General features: G+C 29.6%; 1 protein-coding gene across 6 annotated transcripts in view; it reads left to right on the top strand.

Moving 5' to 3' along the window:
• Positions 1 to 585: 585 nt before the first annotated feature.
• The window catches only part of LOC147068188 (uncharacterized), a 109465-nt gene continuing 91606 nt past the window's right edge, over positions 586 to 18444 (top strand). For all 6 annotated transcript variants that reach the window (XM_085953304.1, XM_085953307.1, XM_085953306.1 and 3 more), the window contains exon 1: positions 586 to 912. In XM_085953304.1, coding sequence (XP_085809430.1) covers positions 883 to 912 — 30 coding nt within the window. In that variant the 5' untranslated portion in view covers positions 586 to 882. The remainder of the gene's footprint in view (positions 913 to 18444) is intronic.

Below are 18444 nucleotides of genomic sequence, written 5' to 3'. Positions count from 1 at the left end.
TTAATTTAATGATTTTTTAAAAAATATATTATGTAATTAATAATCATAAACTTACAGTCTGTTACTTTAAAATTCATTTACATTGAGTTAAAGTCAATGATTTTACAAATATGTCATATAATTACGTGTATCTAGTTTTAATATACTATTATTAATAATTAATAAGTTGATAGTTACCTAAAGTGTAGTGGGAAAATAATTTAAGTCTGTGAGTCGTGGTTCAAATCCGACAGTATTGACATTATGCAAAAGTCTTCCGATATCTGAGAAATAGAGTTCTTCATACACAGGATTGTAGATGAAATTATAAAAATGATTATTTTAATGTTATATAACTATTAATTTTATTTATCGTTGATATCTTATTTGAAAATGATGCCGTATGGCAAAATAAAAAAAAATATAATAAAATTATATTTATGATATAATATTTAGAAAGATTTGTAATCATTTTGGGGCGGTACAAAATGGTTGTCGAGAGCTGTTGCAGAATACATCTGAGTTACTTCTTCAACTCTGTGTGATTTTGTATTTTTGTAATATGGGAGAGGTAATATAAGCGCATCTTTTAAACGGCCGATAGTTAGTGAGGCCGAACCAACGATCCGCCGTGGGCCGGCACTATGCTTCTGTGCTGATTTTGACGCTAATGTTCCTTAAAAGAAAAGTTTTCTTCCTGAAGAGAAAAACTTTCCTCTCCTTCCGCATGAAGCTCGCCATCGATTTTTTGTGCAACGAAAGAAGTAATCGGACGTGCAACGAACAATTTTAACTATATAGAAAAAACTTTTTATTTATAAACTTTTTTTAATTTTATTTCAAAGTGTGAACGAAATAATCGAGTTTCGGAAGGAGCAAGGACTTTACAGCCCATCTTTAAAGATGGGAGGATGGAGTATAGTGGTGTGCATGGTAAGTGTATATGAAAAAGAAATAAACCAATGTAAAAAATAAATAAGTACATATTATTTTCCATGTATAAAAGATCGTTTATAATTGCTTCAGCTTTTACATAACTGCATTAAGCACATGCGAATAATATTTCCTTAAATGTTATGTACGTAGATTTTTGATATGGAGAATCGAGAGAGCAATAGAAAGTTTTATATTTTAATGTTTATAACAAAATATCTAGGATTAAAAATATGAAAAATAACTATTATTATTTTAATATTAATCATATAAAATCCATATCTACATAAAATAGTTTGATTGTGATATAGTAATTAAAAGTTTTAACAAACTTTTTTTATAATGCTTGTTATATTATAAAATATGTATTTATGTAAATATGCATCATTAATATTTTAATAATAAAAACAAACAAAATATTACTTTAGCATCATAATTCAATAAGTTCACCTGTGTGAAAATTACATACCTACTATATTATGTAGCTACTTATTCATTTATAAACTTTCCAAGTGTGCCCCTAAAATCGATAAATGATTAGGTATAAAACTCTGGCTCCACTTTTGTATAACCTATTTTGTTTCATATGTTGAGGTTATGTTAGTTTATTGACATATAAATTACAGCGATAACAATATGTAGAATCAATATGCAGCACTATTATCGATAACTAGATCAAAGCTATTTTCACAATCCAATATGCATAGGAAACTAAATCCTTCTACATCACGATATTATTTTTTTTAATACGTTGATATCCATTAGTAAATAAACTACTGAATAGTATTTTTATTTATACATAATGACAATACACGATTGGTTTTCTTCTTTTTGCAATTAAAAGAGCTAAAGTAAAAAATACGGTGGTCAAAGTTTGTAAGCAGTTTCTTGTATTATATATACGAACAGAACTTTTTCATATGAGCAATTTATTAGTGCACTTTTTATGCAAATTATTTGGTATGATTATGATATCATCGATTATAATAATATTATGAGAAATGACGAAATAGCCGTATATAAATTCTCATGGAGTATTTCAACGTAAAATTAGCAACGTTAAATAGAATATTCATAAAAACGAATGCGAAAATGCTTTTCTAGTACTTGCTACTTTATTTTCCGTAATGCCTACAGTAAATTTTTGTAGGCGAACGATTTTGGAGTAGCAGTCCAATGACCGAGAAATTACGAGCTTAAAATATTACGTTCGAAGCATTTAGGCCTACGCTCTATGAATTTTGATTGTCTAATTTTTACTGAATGAATATAATAATTAATCTTATAATACTTACATAGGTATGTAAACACAGTTTTTAAACCATTATAACGTGTTTTATGAATAAACCAAATTTAAATAACCAAGTTTATTAAAATAAATATTGTTATATTTTAATTGTTTCAAAAGAATGAAAATACTCTAATGAAAATAAATTCACTGCCGCGAATAAGTAAAATATAATATAATGTACTGTACAATTCATACTATGATGTTTAATATTAAATTAAAAAATGATTCCATTTATATTTTTACTACTCTTTAGTGTTTATTTTATATGTGCATACTGCATACATGTTTAATACTCTCATATTATCAAATTAATTTATAATATAGACAATAGTTAGGTAGGTATTCTTACTCGGTAATTATAGCGGCATTAATATTCGGAAATGCCATTGAGCTTTAACTTTTATTTTGCGAACGGACGTAATATAGTAATTTGCCCTTTTTACAATTTCACGCTTCCGGAGCAAAGACCCTTTCTCTCCTTTTCCACGACGTGAGAGGTAACTTTACAGACCTTATTACGAGGATAAGTTGTAAATCATCAGCTCAATTGCTATTGAAGGGGGTGTTAATAAAGACTAGGAGAGGGAAAACGTTACAAACATTCATCTTCTGAATTCAGATATACGTTTTGACCCACCCAGTGTGATTCGTGTATATTTATTTGACATTCATGTTGAAATCAATTGTACGTATATATTATATGAAAGGATGGCACAATATTTTTTTTAATTTTCTCAATTACATCAAAGACCGAATTGAATAGTTTTTGTTTACCGATTTCAAACAACATAATCTGTTTAATTAATCTCAGCAATACATAATTGTAATTGTTTAACATTTTATTTGTAGCAATACGAGACAGGATTACAGAAAGATCTCACATTAAAATATTGCGCATGGCCAATTATAACCAGTGCACAATTAGTTGATTTATGTATAATGATATTGTTTTGATCGGTTAGTAGTATAATTAAGTTGTAAGCTATCCTGGTAAACTTCTGAATGCTATTTCGACCGGAATAAACTTTTTTCATCAGTGGTTTCTAGAGTAAGCGCTCACGCTATCTTTGGAGGTCCTGGCAGACGGCATGATTCTTAAAAGTGGCACATCATCAACAGGCCCCTTGAAATTATCTGTATGCACGTAAAAGAACAAAACCACGCATTAATTGGTGTATCTATCATAAATAATTGGGAAATATTTACACATTGCATTAAAATTGTTTTCATTAGTATGTGTCATTTTACGTATTTCTAAGTGGTGTTAATTCATTTTTCATATATGATTTTTTACTTAGTACGACAAGATGCCGGCAAAATGGATACTGTAACGGACGTTGGTTGTCTGAAAAAGTTTGGAACTACTGGAGAAATTATTATAATATTCGATTATAAGGTTAAGTAATGATTGATCCTTTTACTTTTACCTTCCGTGAATAGAGGATTAATTGAATAACTAATCGTTAAATTAGATTATGGGAAAAAACTAATTTTATGCATGTTTGGCAGACACTTTCACAATTAATATTATATTAGTGGTGAAAATAATAGTTATGTTGACATTAAAAGAATAACAAAAAAAATATTTTATATATAATAACTCACATTTGGTTTCAATTTTAAAACCAATAATTCTGATATAAACCCAATGGATAACCATGCGAAATAAAAATCACGTACTTATATAGTATCAAATCGCACCAGGCGGATGAATAAAATTCACAGTCGTTAAACAGTGACATCCTTCAAAAGGAATGCGAAAAGTAGTTTAGCATGCCAGACACCTAGAAAATTTTAGAAACGTGACTGCACAGGTGATATAATAAAACATTTCCCAAAGGGTAAATCTCACCAACAAATCTAAGTTCAAAATACACTCTATCACTTTGCTATTGAAAAAGTAATACATGCTCGGCATACAGACTTTCCAATAAAATTAAAATATTCAACTTCACCAGAAGCTCATAACTGAGGATCGTGACCCTGATGATTTATCCGTCGGACAACCGTATCCGCGGCTTAGCATCACCGCTCTTGGTAATTAATATCAGCACGCAGGGTTTATGTCAGTAACATTTTTGATGTGATCCGTCCATCCATAGGCAGCTCTTCCAAGTTGCTATTTTCTTTGCTGGCTATGTGACGAAAAAAGGGGACTGTATCGCACGCAGACCTACATATATTTTAGGAGAGATTAAATTAGTACTATTTAAATAATGCCATATTCCACTGATTCCCAACCAATTTGGTGACGAGGTAATTTCTAGGAGGCCGCCAACTACTATTAAATTCCGAATAAAAGTTAATTGTATTCATATCAATATTTTTCCAGTTTAGGTATGTGTGTATGGGAAATTAGGTTTATAAATATTATCTGATAAAACTTGTTTGACGTCATTTAATATATATTAAAATCTTTCTTGTGTGCTTCTTAGGGATTTATAGAGATAAAGAAACTAGTGGATGCTTTCATCGGGCAGTAGATTGATCTACGTTGATGATAATGTACTAGTATTTTACCATTGACCTCGATTTTACCCGATTTGACGTTATTAGAAAATTTAAATTCATACAAGTATGTTTTATATTTATTTTCTCGTATATTGAGGATGGGTTCATAGCGCGAAATAGCTATTCGAATTATTTTAGAATTATTAACAGAACTTTATTTTTAAACTATTGACAAATCACATAAGAAACAATCGAATCAAAGAAAACGTGATGATTTCTAATTCTCATGCGAATATAGACAACACGAGAGAAGATTAAGATTGATAATTAAATAATAATTCAAGAGTAAATTTTAATTCATGATTACTTTTACTGTATTTTCTCACTCTATTAAAATATCTTTTTATACTCATGTGAAGACCCTCTCCATATGAATATAGGACATGTTACTTGACTAATACAAAATAGTATCATGACACGAAAAAGGTTGGGAAACACTGTTTAATATTTTATATTTTTTTTTTACATATCTACATTTTATTTAACAATCATAGCATTACAGAAAAAGCCACTTGTTTCCCTCAGGAATACCTCTCTATAGTTAACTGGCAGAACTAGCCGTCAACATGTTATTTAACTATATAACCGATTACCTATCTTTGTTAATTTGATATATTTGCCTGTGGTCAAATATAATTAAACATACACAATAATTATAATACAACTAGGTACTTACGTATATATTAGGAATAATATTATTTATGAGTTAATATTAGATTTTATAAACGCTATTTAACTTACATCGAATATCTCAGGGTTTTGCAATATTGAAATCTTTATTGGTATTCATGTATACAACTTATTTTTACTTAGATACTCATTTTATTTGAAAGAATCCTCAAACATAAATTTGGTATATAAAATAAAAGAAAAAATGATTAATAACTCATTTTACGTGCATTACTCTGGTAATATTTTCCGGTAAAAGCTAAAAATATTCTTACAGAATAAAATTATTTTCGTCATATTCTCAACTTCCAAAATATCTATTGTTATAAAAGAATAATAATCGTAATTATCTTAAGAATGTAGGTAGCTACCTACATACTATGAAAATATTATTTAATATATTATTATTGAAAAAAACAGAGCAAATGGTTATATTTTATACTATCATTTGACAGACTTTTTGCAAGTATCGGTTGTCAGCTAGAAATTTAAGACCACTTATTGATTGAAAAGTAGTGTGTAAATTTTAATCAAAAAACGCGATTTTCTCCTGATTTAATTGACTGTAAGTGCATATTCTAAACATTGTTCTATAGTAGAGGTAATAATATACAGATGACAATATTTTTGTTGTAATCTGACTAATCATATATCTAAATGAACCATTGCAATTATGTGCGATTATGTGAGATTATAGGATTGTTAAACTTATTTTTACGATAAACGGTGTTTAGCCATTTTCTCAAACCGATGTAATAAATACAAATAAAAAAAATGTAAAACTACCATTTCAGAGACGGACTTCATTGATAACAACGGGTATTGTAACCTGTCATGTTTTTTAAATTTTAAATGAAAAATAAAGTTACTTAGAAAAAACACGACCAAACGATCGGTTTTGACGTTGTCCTTCGTAAATTTCTTAATACGATTGTTCTTATTGGTCGTGTGAATGGATTGCGATCCATAGTCTAATCCCGGATGGAGATGTGCCAACTGATTGCCAAGCAATAGTGCACATAATGCAATTTACACATTTAGTAATAAATGCCGTAGCTAATGGCATCGCTATTAACTCTCATTATCACTTAAAAACAATACACAGAAAAAAAGACTATTTACAACAACTTACTTAATATAGAAGAAGTCAGGGTTGAAAATCTTGCATTGCATTCGGTCAAATACATAATAGGTAATGTATTTTACAATAAATTGTTAAAATATAAGTATGTAATATAAAAACATGCTTGCACTGTGAGTACAATTAAAAATATATAATTTTTAAATAACAACAACTTTAAAAATAGGTATCTGTCATTACATAAACAATTAAATAAAAATCATTATTTAATATGTTTATTTTTTACAATCCACGATACAATCAAGAGACGTTAGGTCATGTCAAATCAACGATAAATTATAATATAATATATAAATCGAACGTTTAACAAAATACACTCTGTTATATAAGTAATACACTATTAGTTATTGTTTATTACTGCTTAAATTATAATTAATACTAAAAAAATCAAAATCAATTCATTGGTCGTGAAAATTTTCTTATTTTTAATTGAATCTATGCCGTTAAGCCAATCCGAGAGGGTGGAATAGTATGGATAAAATTCGTAAACTGTGATGACACCATAACTGTTATGTAGCAAATCGTCATCTGGACATGATTGAATAGCATCTACGTATTTTTTTTATTCAATTCACAGACTTAATAATACCTAATTTCATTTCACTATAGATAATTCTATTGTAAAAAAATGATGTTGACAGAAATCATGCAGCAACACCTTACGAATTTTAATTGCCTAAGTTTTCGACGAATGGGTGTATTCAGTGTACCTACATATATCAAAAATTATCAGATATTTTTTTTATGTTGAGGTCAGCATACTAACTAGCCTTGAAAGTTATTTGAATGCCTAATGTGTCAAAAGATTATGGAAAATTCTACCAGTCGAGCAACTTTTCGGATAGGTTTATTTTTAAATGAAGTATCCTATTTTGACAATTAAAATTGTTTTTTGTAAATTTTGGAGTCGTTTACTTATTTTATTGTCTTGACTTTGTACTAGGTATAACTCTAAAATCTTCTTAGTTTTTACAATACGAATTAATAACAACCACTCCTCATTAAAAAAAGTATGTTAATATTTTAACCTTCACTTTCTGGATATCTACTCATTATTATGCTCCGTTTATGAGTGCACGTAATGATTAACTTTTTTAAGGTTAAAAAAGAAATTTATTTAAATAAAAGATTACGTAGAGAATCACATAAAAATTTACATATACCTAATATACACAATAATATGGTAAAACAAAAAACAGTGAGAAAAGCTGTAAAATTAATTATTTTACTTAGATTAATAAAATTCTAATAAACAGTCTTATTTTTAACAGCCCTGGATTGCATCAATATGGATTTTACAGAACATTGAAGCATGTTATTGACAATGGCTGTAAATCCAAGTACGAACGCAATAGTATATGTGCATTGGACGTAATTATTTACTTTCTCAATGACTTTTAGAATGCATTTATGTAGGTACTTACCAATATAAATCTTGCAGAAGAGTTAAATATCAGTTTATTTATTAACACAAACTTCATCATTAGCTGGAATAGATTCATTGGCAGATATATCTTTTATCCATTCTTATACATAATATTATAGTGTACGTATTTAAAAAAGGGTTGCTGTTTTCAGTTAGAATATGGCAAATTTCACGTATATATGGTAATATAATTAAGGAGAACTTTGTATCCAAAAACTCCCACCTGAATATGGTCGCTTTAGCAAAATTTTGATTGCCTTAATTAAAATATAAAGTCCGCAAACAACTTTACTTGGACCATTATTTGTACTAAATAAATTATATTTCCAAATTTACATAATTGTATCTTCTCTATCAACCAATTGCTCTCCACCATTATTTAGAGACTTTATTTTTCTAAATCTTATTTTCCATGCATCATTTTTTCTTTATTTGTCATCCATTCACCATACTTTACCTATCTCGCAATGGAGACAGGTATCTTCCCGGAAACGTGGAAGATGTCGAAGGTTACTCCAATCCATAAGAGTGGTACAGAGTCATCAGTGGAGAATTACAGGCCGGTAGCTGTTCTCTCTGCACCAGCAAAAGTTCTTGAGATGATCATGCACAACATGATTTATCCAAAAATTGAGTCATTCATAATAAATGAACAGCATGGATGTAGAGCAGGCCGATCAACGGAAACTAACCTGATGGTATTTACCGATTATGTGTCATCGGCACTGGATAGAGGCCACCAGGTTGACTGTTCTTACAATGACTTCTCGAAAGCATTTGACAAAGTCGATCATGACATCCTGATGGAAAAACTCCAACTTATTGGATTGTCGGATCGATTTTTGAAACTATTCGGGAGTTATTTTAGGAACCGTCAACAATACGTATCGTATGGCTTTTATCAGTCACAGACCTTTTACACATTTTCTTATGTCCCCCAGGGCTCAAACTTAGGGCCGTTGCTGTTCACGATTTTTATAAATGACAAAGCATTGGTAATAAAAAATGCTATGTTTTTGTTGTTCGCTGATGACTTGAAACTTTTTTTGGAAGTTGTCACCTTGGACGATTGTCGTCAGCTCCAACTTGATATAGATAATGTATTAAATTGGGGCAGGCGTAACAAACTAGAATTCAATATTGATAAATGCAATCTTTTATCGTTTACCAGAGCCTCAAAAGTGTTGTTTTTCCAATACTCGATGCATGGCAGAGTTCTGTCACGAATATCATCTATAAGGGATCTTGGCATTACGTTTGAGAGTAAACTGACATTTATTAGCCATATAGTTACCATTTGTAATAAAGCGCTTAAAATGTTGGGCTTCGTCATGCGTACTTCCCGGGTCTTTTCAGATGTTACGGTATTAAAACTTTTATTTAATTCTTTAATTCGAAGCAGACTTGAGAGTGGGTCTATTGTTTGGGCACCGCACCAGTTGAAGTATTGCCTTATGGTGGAGAGGGTACAGAAGAAGATCTTGAGACTCCTTTACTTGAGGTTGTATGGATACTATCCGTGGCTTTATCCAACTGACTTTCTCTTAGGCATGCTTACATACTGCAGTCTGCAATTTAGAAGAAATCTTTATTTAGCTACGTATTTTTTTCGACTTATACAAGGTATAAATGAGAACTCTGCCATTCTGGGCAGTGTTGACCTGTGTGTCCCTGATAACTATCTTAGAAATAGAGACCACCAGTTGTTTATTCTCCCAAGGTGCAGAACCAACCTGCCACTGGTAATGCCAATTGGGAGAGTGATAACTATGTTCAACAAAATTGCTTCGGGTGTTGATATATTACACCTACGTGAGAATGAGTTTAGGTAGATGTTGTTTTATTAAATCTAAAAATAGGGTCTGCTTAGCTCATCCGGTGTACTTCCTTGTACCTATCTAATTCATCTACTGATATATCTCTTTTTTTATGTAATACTGTTATATTTATATATCTTTGTTTCTAAATGTCATGTTGTGATCTTCTTGAACTTATAATTTGTAATGTCCACAATATGTTAAAAAAATTAATGAATTAATTAAAAAATCTTATACTTTTTTGTAAAATCGTAATACATTTTTTTTCAATTTTAACATTATTTATAATAGACAAGGAAACCCAATTAAAGTAGTGAAGTAGTAATGAAACAATCACAAAAATACCCAGGCTTGAAAAAATTGCAAGTGTATTGAGTGTGACCCCATTGGGAATCCAACTTAGAACCCCCGCGATACAAAGTTTATACTTTGCGAATTGGACAACGGAAGTTGCTGGTCATATTCAATAAATAATATAATAATAATAATCATCAGTGGCGTGAAGGTAATAGATGCTGTAAATGCGGAGCATCCTCAAAAATAATGGATCAAGTACTAGACAATAATATATACTCGTATATACGTACCGATTGTGCAAACATATCATTAATTTTATTTAACCATACTTCTCAAAAGTGTTCTATATTATCAATCTTACGTAAATAGTATGATTAGATTGTATCAGAGCTATCACTTTGACATACCACAATATTCAATATATTAGTTACAAATCATAAATAGATAATATAAATCTAGCAAATAGTAGTTAAGAATATATGTGTTTTTTTCAACAATATCGTTTGATGTAAAAGTCACCGCACGCCACTGAAATAATAATATTATTTTAGACAATTTCATAATACGTACAAGTATTAATAAATTATTGACACGTGGTAATGTAATGTTATGATAAATTTAATCTATTGTTAAGACGATTTTATAACGATATTTTTATTGGACATGTGGGCATATTTTTTAATAAAATATAAAAATAATAAGATCTTTTTTCTAAATTATGCAAATATAAAATAATTTGTAAGCTAATGAGTATTTTGGTATTCGAATTTTGTAAATTTACGTTTTCAAGGATCGCGCGTGGACAAAAATTATAATAACGAATTGTGAATATTTAAGTTTTATGCCCATTTTATTCAACAAAAATTGCAATACACATGGAAAACCTTTAATTATTATAAAATTTTCTCTTAAGTAACGTCAAATTACAGGTTATTTTAATGTGCTGTTGTGCCGAAAACAATAAAATTAAACGAAGAAATCTCTTATCCGATAACGTATTAAACATAGAAAATTCGGAAATATCTCAGAAACACAGATATTAGGGAAAAATATGGCACCGGGCAGGAGTTGAACCCCCATCCATCGGATTCTGGGCAATCTGATAGACTAAATTGGTTAAGCATACTGGCTAAAATTTCCGACATATGTATCTCCAATAAAGAATGGTACATTCTTAAATCTAATGAATTATTCGTTGAATAAAAAATAGTTTATAACGTATTATCAAAATAAAATATACATAATGAATAATCCAAATTTGGATTTTTTTAAGACCACTAAATAATGTTCGATGATAAAAAATAAAAAAAAAACTACCTGCACAAAGAGAATTTTATCTTTATTGAGTCAATATGAATTTAAACATTCGTATTATTGATAAGGTTTCTTTAAGATTTTTCATCAATTTCAGTTTTATACGATTATCGCATTTTGCGACCAATTATAATTTATGGAAAAAGATAGTTCAATTAAATCACCATCACCTGGTTTTATCATTTATTTCATTTTAATAAAATTAATAGATGAGTGAACGTTTCAGTTCAGTATACCATTCGCCATATACATATACATAAAGTCTTTTGTGTACTGGATATCCCTCAAATTGTATTACAATTTCAAATATAGAGTTTAAGTGATTTTAATATAAACGTTTAAGTAATAAAGAAGTATTCAAATAACAAATAATATCATAGGTAGTCACTTGATGTGACTGGCACTAAATGTATACTTGATATATTAAGTATCCTCTTACTACAGTATGTATCATCGACGTATATCATCGACCTTACTTTAAGGACAACTTTAACGACTATTTTATACGACAAAATAATACAAGTTAGTGACGGCGTACGCGAAATTCGTTTACCTCCTGTGTGATGTGCCTAATATTAAAACAGCCACGGTTAGTACTAACGTATGCCATGTTAACAAAAATAAGTGTCACCTACTACAAATATACCATATACTCATACTATAAATGTCAAATATTATTGTTTTACTTTCATGTTTCAATCAAAATATGGTTTTATTAAAAACAATAAGTATAGATATTATGCAAATTTAAATTTCATTTTACGTGACGTGAAAGTGAAAAATTCGCGGATATACTCTGTTAAAAACCACATTAATATACTTGGATTCTGATGGTACTGCTTTATCGTAGCAAATTATGGCACCTATGAAAGTTTATAATGAACATGATCAATTAAAACAATTAAAAATTAATAGCGTTCACAGCATGATATTAAAGAAACTGTTAAAAATATGTAAATACAAGGCACGAAATATTAGTAAAAACGTACACCGAGTGAACTAAGTAGACTCTAACTCACCCTCATCAGTCACGTAAGTAGAATATATTAATATCCGAAGCTATTTCAATTACTCTACTTACACAGCTATTGCTCTCCCGATTGAAATTCCAATGGTAGGTTAATTCTGAATCGGTTGTGAGTTCAGGATAACAAACAAGGGTTGTTCCTAATTTATAAGATACGAGGGTGGGTCAATAAGTCCTTAGAAAAGCCGACAGGTGGCGCGACTAGTACTGCAAGCGGTTTGTTTTCATGCAGCGGCACTACCGATTCAGTATGCTGCGAAGTTTCAATCAGATTGGTCGGGTTGTTGTGTGTTTCTCGTACATTTAAAAAAAAATTTGCTTGTGGAAAATGGAAAAATGGAAAATGGAGAAAATTGAGTTTAGAGTTGTTATTAAACATTTTAATATAAAAGGGTTAACAGCAAAGGAAATAAAAAATGAGTTGGATTTAGTTCACGGCATATCTGCTCCTTCACTTGCAACTATTTATAACTGGTTAAATGAATTTAAACGTGGTCGTACATCAACAAAGGATGAACCACGCTCAGGACGTCCTGTAGAGGTGACTACACCAGAAATGATCAATAAAATCCACGATATGGTGTTAAGTGACCGAAGATTAAAGTTGAGTGAGATAATTGAGGTTACAGGGATCTCAAAAGGTAGCGTCATTTCTATTTTACATGACAAATTGGGCATGAAAAATATTTCTGCAAGATGGGTGCCGCGTTTGCTCACAGTCGACAATAAACGCAGTAGGGTGGTGGCCTCTAAAGCCCTGTTGTCGCTCATGCAACGCAATCCGGATGAATTTTTTCGTCGCTTTGTGACTATAGATGAAACATGGATACACCACTATACTCCCGAGACGAAAGAACAGTCAAAACAGTGGATTGCGAAGGCAAACAATGTCCAAAGAAGGCGAAAACCGTAAAATCAGCTGGTAAAGTTATGGCTACTGTATTTTGGGATGCACGTGAAATTATTTTCGTTGACTATTTGGAAAAAGGAAAAACAATAACAGGGGATTATTATGCATCTTTATTGGACCAGCTAAAAAACAAAATTGAAGAAAAACGGCCTCATTTAAACAGGAAAAAAATCCTCTTTCATCAGGACAGTGCCCGTGCTCACGCATGTTTACGATCAATGGCTAAAATTGAAGAATTGAAGTTCGAATTGGTCGACCACCCACCGTATTCGCCAGATTTAGCCCCCAGTGACTTTTTCCTTTTCCCAAACTTAAAAAAATGGCTAAGTGGACAACGTTTTTTTTCAAATGAAGAAATCATCGATCGGACAAATGCTTATTTTGAGGACCTTCCGAAAACTTATTTTTCTGACGGTTTAAAAAAAAATGAGAAACGTCTAACCAAGTGTATTGAGCTCCAAGGAAATTATGTTGAGAAATAAAAAAAAAATACAAAAATAAAACCTGTTTTAATGCTTTTTTCTAAGGAATTATTGACCCACCCTCGTAGCTATCAGGACACACAAATCGATACTACAAAAAATGATTGTACCTATTTCCATTTACAACGCGTATAAGTTGAATACGTACATACAATGAAATTATGAATGGACAACGCACTCAATATAGTAGCTAGCAAGTAAATTCCCGCATTCGCATGTATAGGTAGACGTCACGCGATTTCCATTATGCGATATAACGCATCGGGAATTTATAGCAATTTGACCTTTATTGTAATGGCGTCAGAGCAGTATTTCTAATGTCAATGTTCATTTGAGCGAACTCGTTCGAACCGAACCATTCGGCAGACCAACAAAAAGCATTAGTAATTTATAGCAATATCACCTTTATTGTAATGGCGTTAGAACAGATTATGCCATTCGGCAGACCCGACAATAAAGTGAGTGGCATTTTTTTTCCAGATGATTCGTCCATATTAATGTCATTACGTACATAGCTAAATATAGATCTCTTCTAAAGTTTAGTGTACATACTCATAAAATATAAATACGAACAACTGTATTCATATTTAATTCTCTGCAACAAAAATTTACAATACAATTTAGAAAATGAACACACACAGTACATCATCTACGCCATTTAATAATAGCTTAAATACAGATATATTAAAAAAAATAACACTACAGATGAGGGTACCATTTATTTTAAATAAATCACAGAAAACACATTCCTCAAAAAATAACATAGGTAGGTAGAAAATTTATTGTGACATCAAAGAGAATCAATGGGTAAATTTTAATTTATAAGAAGCCAGCACAATGCATTGTACTCTACGGGGGCTACTAGAATTAGGATAGGTTTTATAATATGGTTCGATGGTTTAGTAAATAATTTTCTTTATAATATGAAATTATTTATATAACTTTTTCGAACAAGAGAGAAAAACCAAATTTTTCACAAAATAAATCATAAAAGTATACCATAAACAACAAAGTAACATGAATTATTAACTCCTTACAATATAAATTATATTTGGAAAATAAACAAAGAGGTTTTTGACGGGAGGGCTTAAATCAAATCAAAAAACACGGATGTATATAAAATACTATATTAGCAGTGATGTTAATCCGTCATGAATCAATATTTAATGATGATTTGCTTAAAAAACTGTAGAATTATATTCATCTTGTAAATTGATAGGTCAAATAGTACTGTCGGTATAATCATTACGCCTATGCTAATTTTGCCGCTTCAGGGAGTACAGGTATATTAAATTGAGAATTTATAACACAATTCGTGATTTTTATTGATTTTCGCATATCAATATTGCAGGAAATGTAAACTCGGAGAGTGTGGGGGTGGATTACTGGGCGGTTAGTTTATGTATGTCGTTGAACCTGCCGTCTTGAATATAACAATAGGTACATATAATTATTTAGTCAATTAACCAATTATAAATGAACCATATAAAGATAGTATCATTAACAATAATATATGTTATATAAATACTTTTAAAATTAATATGTAGGTGGGTACTTGATGGAATTTGAATTTAAATTCTGATGGATTTAAATTTTATACCATTCCGTTTGAGTCGTTTTTTGAGACCTGGATATCGCCTTCTGGTATCTTTAGGCACTATGTGGACTCACCAAAAGGTAAATGCAGATGCTGAAAGGCGAAACCCGAGTCGCAGTAACGACTCAAATGGAATAGTACATAACATAAATCTATTAGAATGATATTTGTGTTTTTATAATTATTTAAATAGATAATTCATGCATGATTTTAATCACTATGTGGATGATAAAAAAATAGAACTTGTGAAAGAATTTTTGTACATTTTTTTTATTTGTAATATCTATCTTGTACTGCACAAATATTTTTTAATTTTTTTTCTAACATGTATGTTTCTACGGTTCCAAAATGTATATGCATCTATCTTCTCTTTTATAATATATGGATGTAATTAAAATACTATTTCTAATAATAGCTTTTACACGTATTGATGTCTCCATATTGGGCTACCCCATATTGTAATTTTTACTCGATTATAATATTCTATCCTGTATAGTTCGGTAGAGCTGCATTCGTACCAATAAGTATTATGTATATTAAAACAAGAAACGCGTTTCTATTCTACATTTTATTTAATATTATATTATAAACAGCTATATCAATACAAATTAGAGTAATTTATCTGTAAATCATGATATATGTAGTTATGGTAGATTACTTTAAGAGGTCAGAATGGTTAGACAGGTACCTAGACATTAATTGAATTAAACCTTTCATTTTTTGTAGTCAAAACATATATTTGTTCGACTTCAAATAATTAACAAGCCTCAAAACCATTACTTTACAGTTCAAGAAATATGAAAAATATTGTATCGGTGACAAACCAACCGGAGATATTATTATGTAGGTATATTTTTTATCGGAGTAAGTTGCCCACAGGAAAATTATATAGCCGTAACATCTGTAACCTTGACATGAATTTAGTTTTATGTAGATTTTATGAGACTTTTTTGTTACAATTTTATTTTAAATTTCACATTATTTAATACAAAGGATCAAAGATCACATTGTTTAGTAATAAATAAAATATATAATATATTTGGGACTTATACATTTAAAAAAATGTATATCCTCTTGGATCGGTTTTCGCTACGATTCTACGAACTTAATCTCTGGAATTGTTCATATTATTACGATAAACAAATATTTCACAAAAACTTACGCTTTTCACTTCGATAGTCATACTTGTGTGAGCTTTTGATAGATTAATACACTTTTAAAAATAAAGAAACACATCCACACACCTATATCGTTTTTAAAAATCGAATTTTCTACGCTACTTAATACATTTCAATGACTTTATCCGTCTGTTAATAAGGTATATTAAAGTCTAATCTTGATAAAGGTGTTACAACCAAAATATCACTGTCGATTACAAAAACGTCATGCAGAATTTAATACAATTTATATTGTCATTAAGTATAATATAATCTTACCATGTAAATTCTGACTCAACTAAAGTCGTTTAACGCATAATAATATTTTCGAAAACCTTATAGAAATAAATATTAATATTATAATATCTAATACAATATTTGTGATAAACTATTTCTTTTATTCAACGAATAATTCACAATATTTGAGAATACAACATTGTATACTAAACATACATAGGTAATTTGAAAGCATCTCATGTATATACCTATAATTTAATATACAAAAATTGACAGCCAAAATTGTAACACAATTTGATAAGCATTTAATATAAGAACTTCTTAAGTAAGATGCCCGTAGTTTAATTGGAAAAGCGGTTACCGGTTCAAGTTCCGTCGGGTGTCGTGTTTTTTTCTAAAAAAAAAATTTTTAGAGATGCATGAGATGTTCAAATTTTATATGTTCAATAATAATTGGAGTTTTTGGTATTATCACTCACTACCTATTTCATTGCGATTTGATTTCAAAATTTACAGCGTTTGATGGGTCACTTGAAATAAATTATATCATATTGGTGGGTTACTTACGCCTACATTCCTGACATCAAAAAATTTCCCATACAAAAACAAAACATTATAATGACATTTTCTATTATTTAGTCATTTAGTGTGTAAATTTTTGTTATCATCTTTGCCTGCTATACATTTTTAATCATAATTATTTATGCAATAATTAGTTGCAACTAAGTATACTATCGTATTAGACAATACAAAGTGTCATCAGTGAAGCTATGATACACATAGATTCAATATATTTCAATTTATTAATATTATGAACTCACTATTAAATCAAATGATTATATTTCATTATTAATTGTTATTAATCAACAATTAAACTAGTGTATATTATGATAACTTTATTATACCAAATATAAAATTAGGTTATGTTAATGTGATACAATTGGAAAGATACGTACAACGAGTACACAAGAATTTTTAACCAAAAATGAGATGTTTTAAACTTTAAAAACTTAATTTCTTTAAAAATTTTACATGTTTAAACATTAAAATAATAAAATTCATCTAATCATGAATCGGATACTAGCAAATCTCTAAAAATCAACCTATAGTAAAAATGTATACATTTCGAAATTAATCATTTATTTACCACCATTTTTCTTTGAATACTTGACATACTTTGCTATTTACTTAGGTTCATAATTGTCTGCAATATTTAATTTAATACCATACTTTTAAATACAAAATGTATCCTCACAATGATCACAACAAATCTTACCTGTAAACGACGGTTATAATTCAACTTTCAGAAAAATTCTATTTTTACTTTATTTTGGCAGTTAAAAAAAGTTTACATGTATAACTACTAAATAAACGCTCCGTGATTTTTCTTAATTAGCTAATAATATAAGACAATATTAGTTTTGTATCTTACTAAAACCAATAATTGTATCCATGCAAGATATTAATAATGTTATTGAACCTTCGGTTAAAAGAATATTGCATGCGACAACATAATGTTAATATGAAAATTATCCATAGAATAACGTTTGACATATTTCGTGTGAGTCAACAATTCATGACAGTAAACAATATTAATTCGTCAATAATACCACATTCCAGATCGTATTAATTATTTTTAAGTTTTTTTGACGCAAA

Source organism: Rhyacophila brunnea, unplaced genomic scaffold, assembly GCF_057557595.1.
Source record: "Rhyacophila brunnea isolate RB1 unplaced genomic scaffold, BYU_Rbru_1.0 scaffold_3, whole genome shotgun sequence".
NCBI classification, from domain to species: domain Eukaryota; kingdom Metazoa; phylum Arthropoda; class Insecta; order Trichoptera; family Rhyacophilidae; genus Rhyacophila; species Rhyacophila brunnea.
Note: the sequence above shows the minus strand (reverse complement) of the source record. Positions and strands in the feature narration are given on the sequence as shown.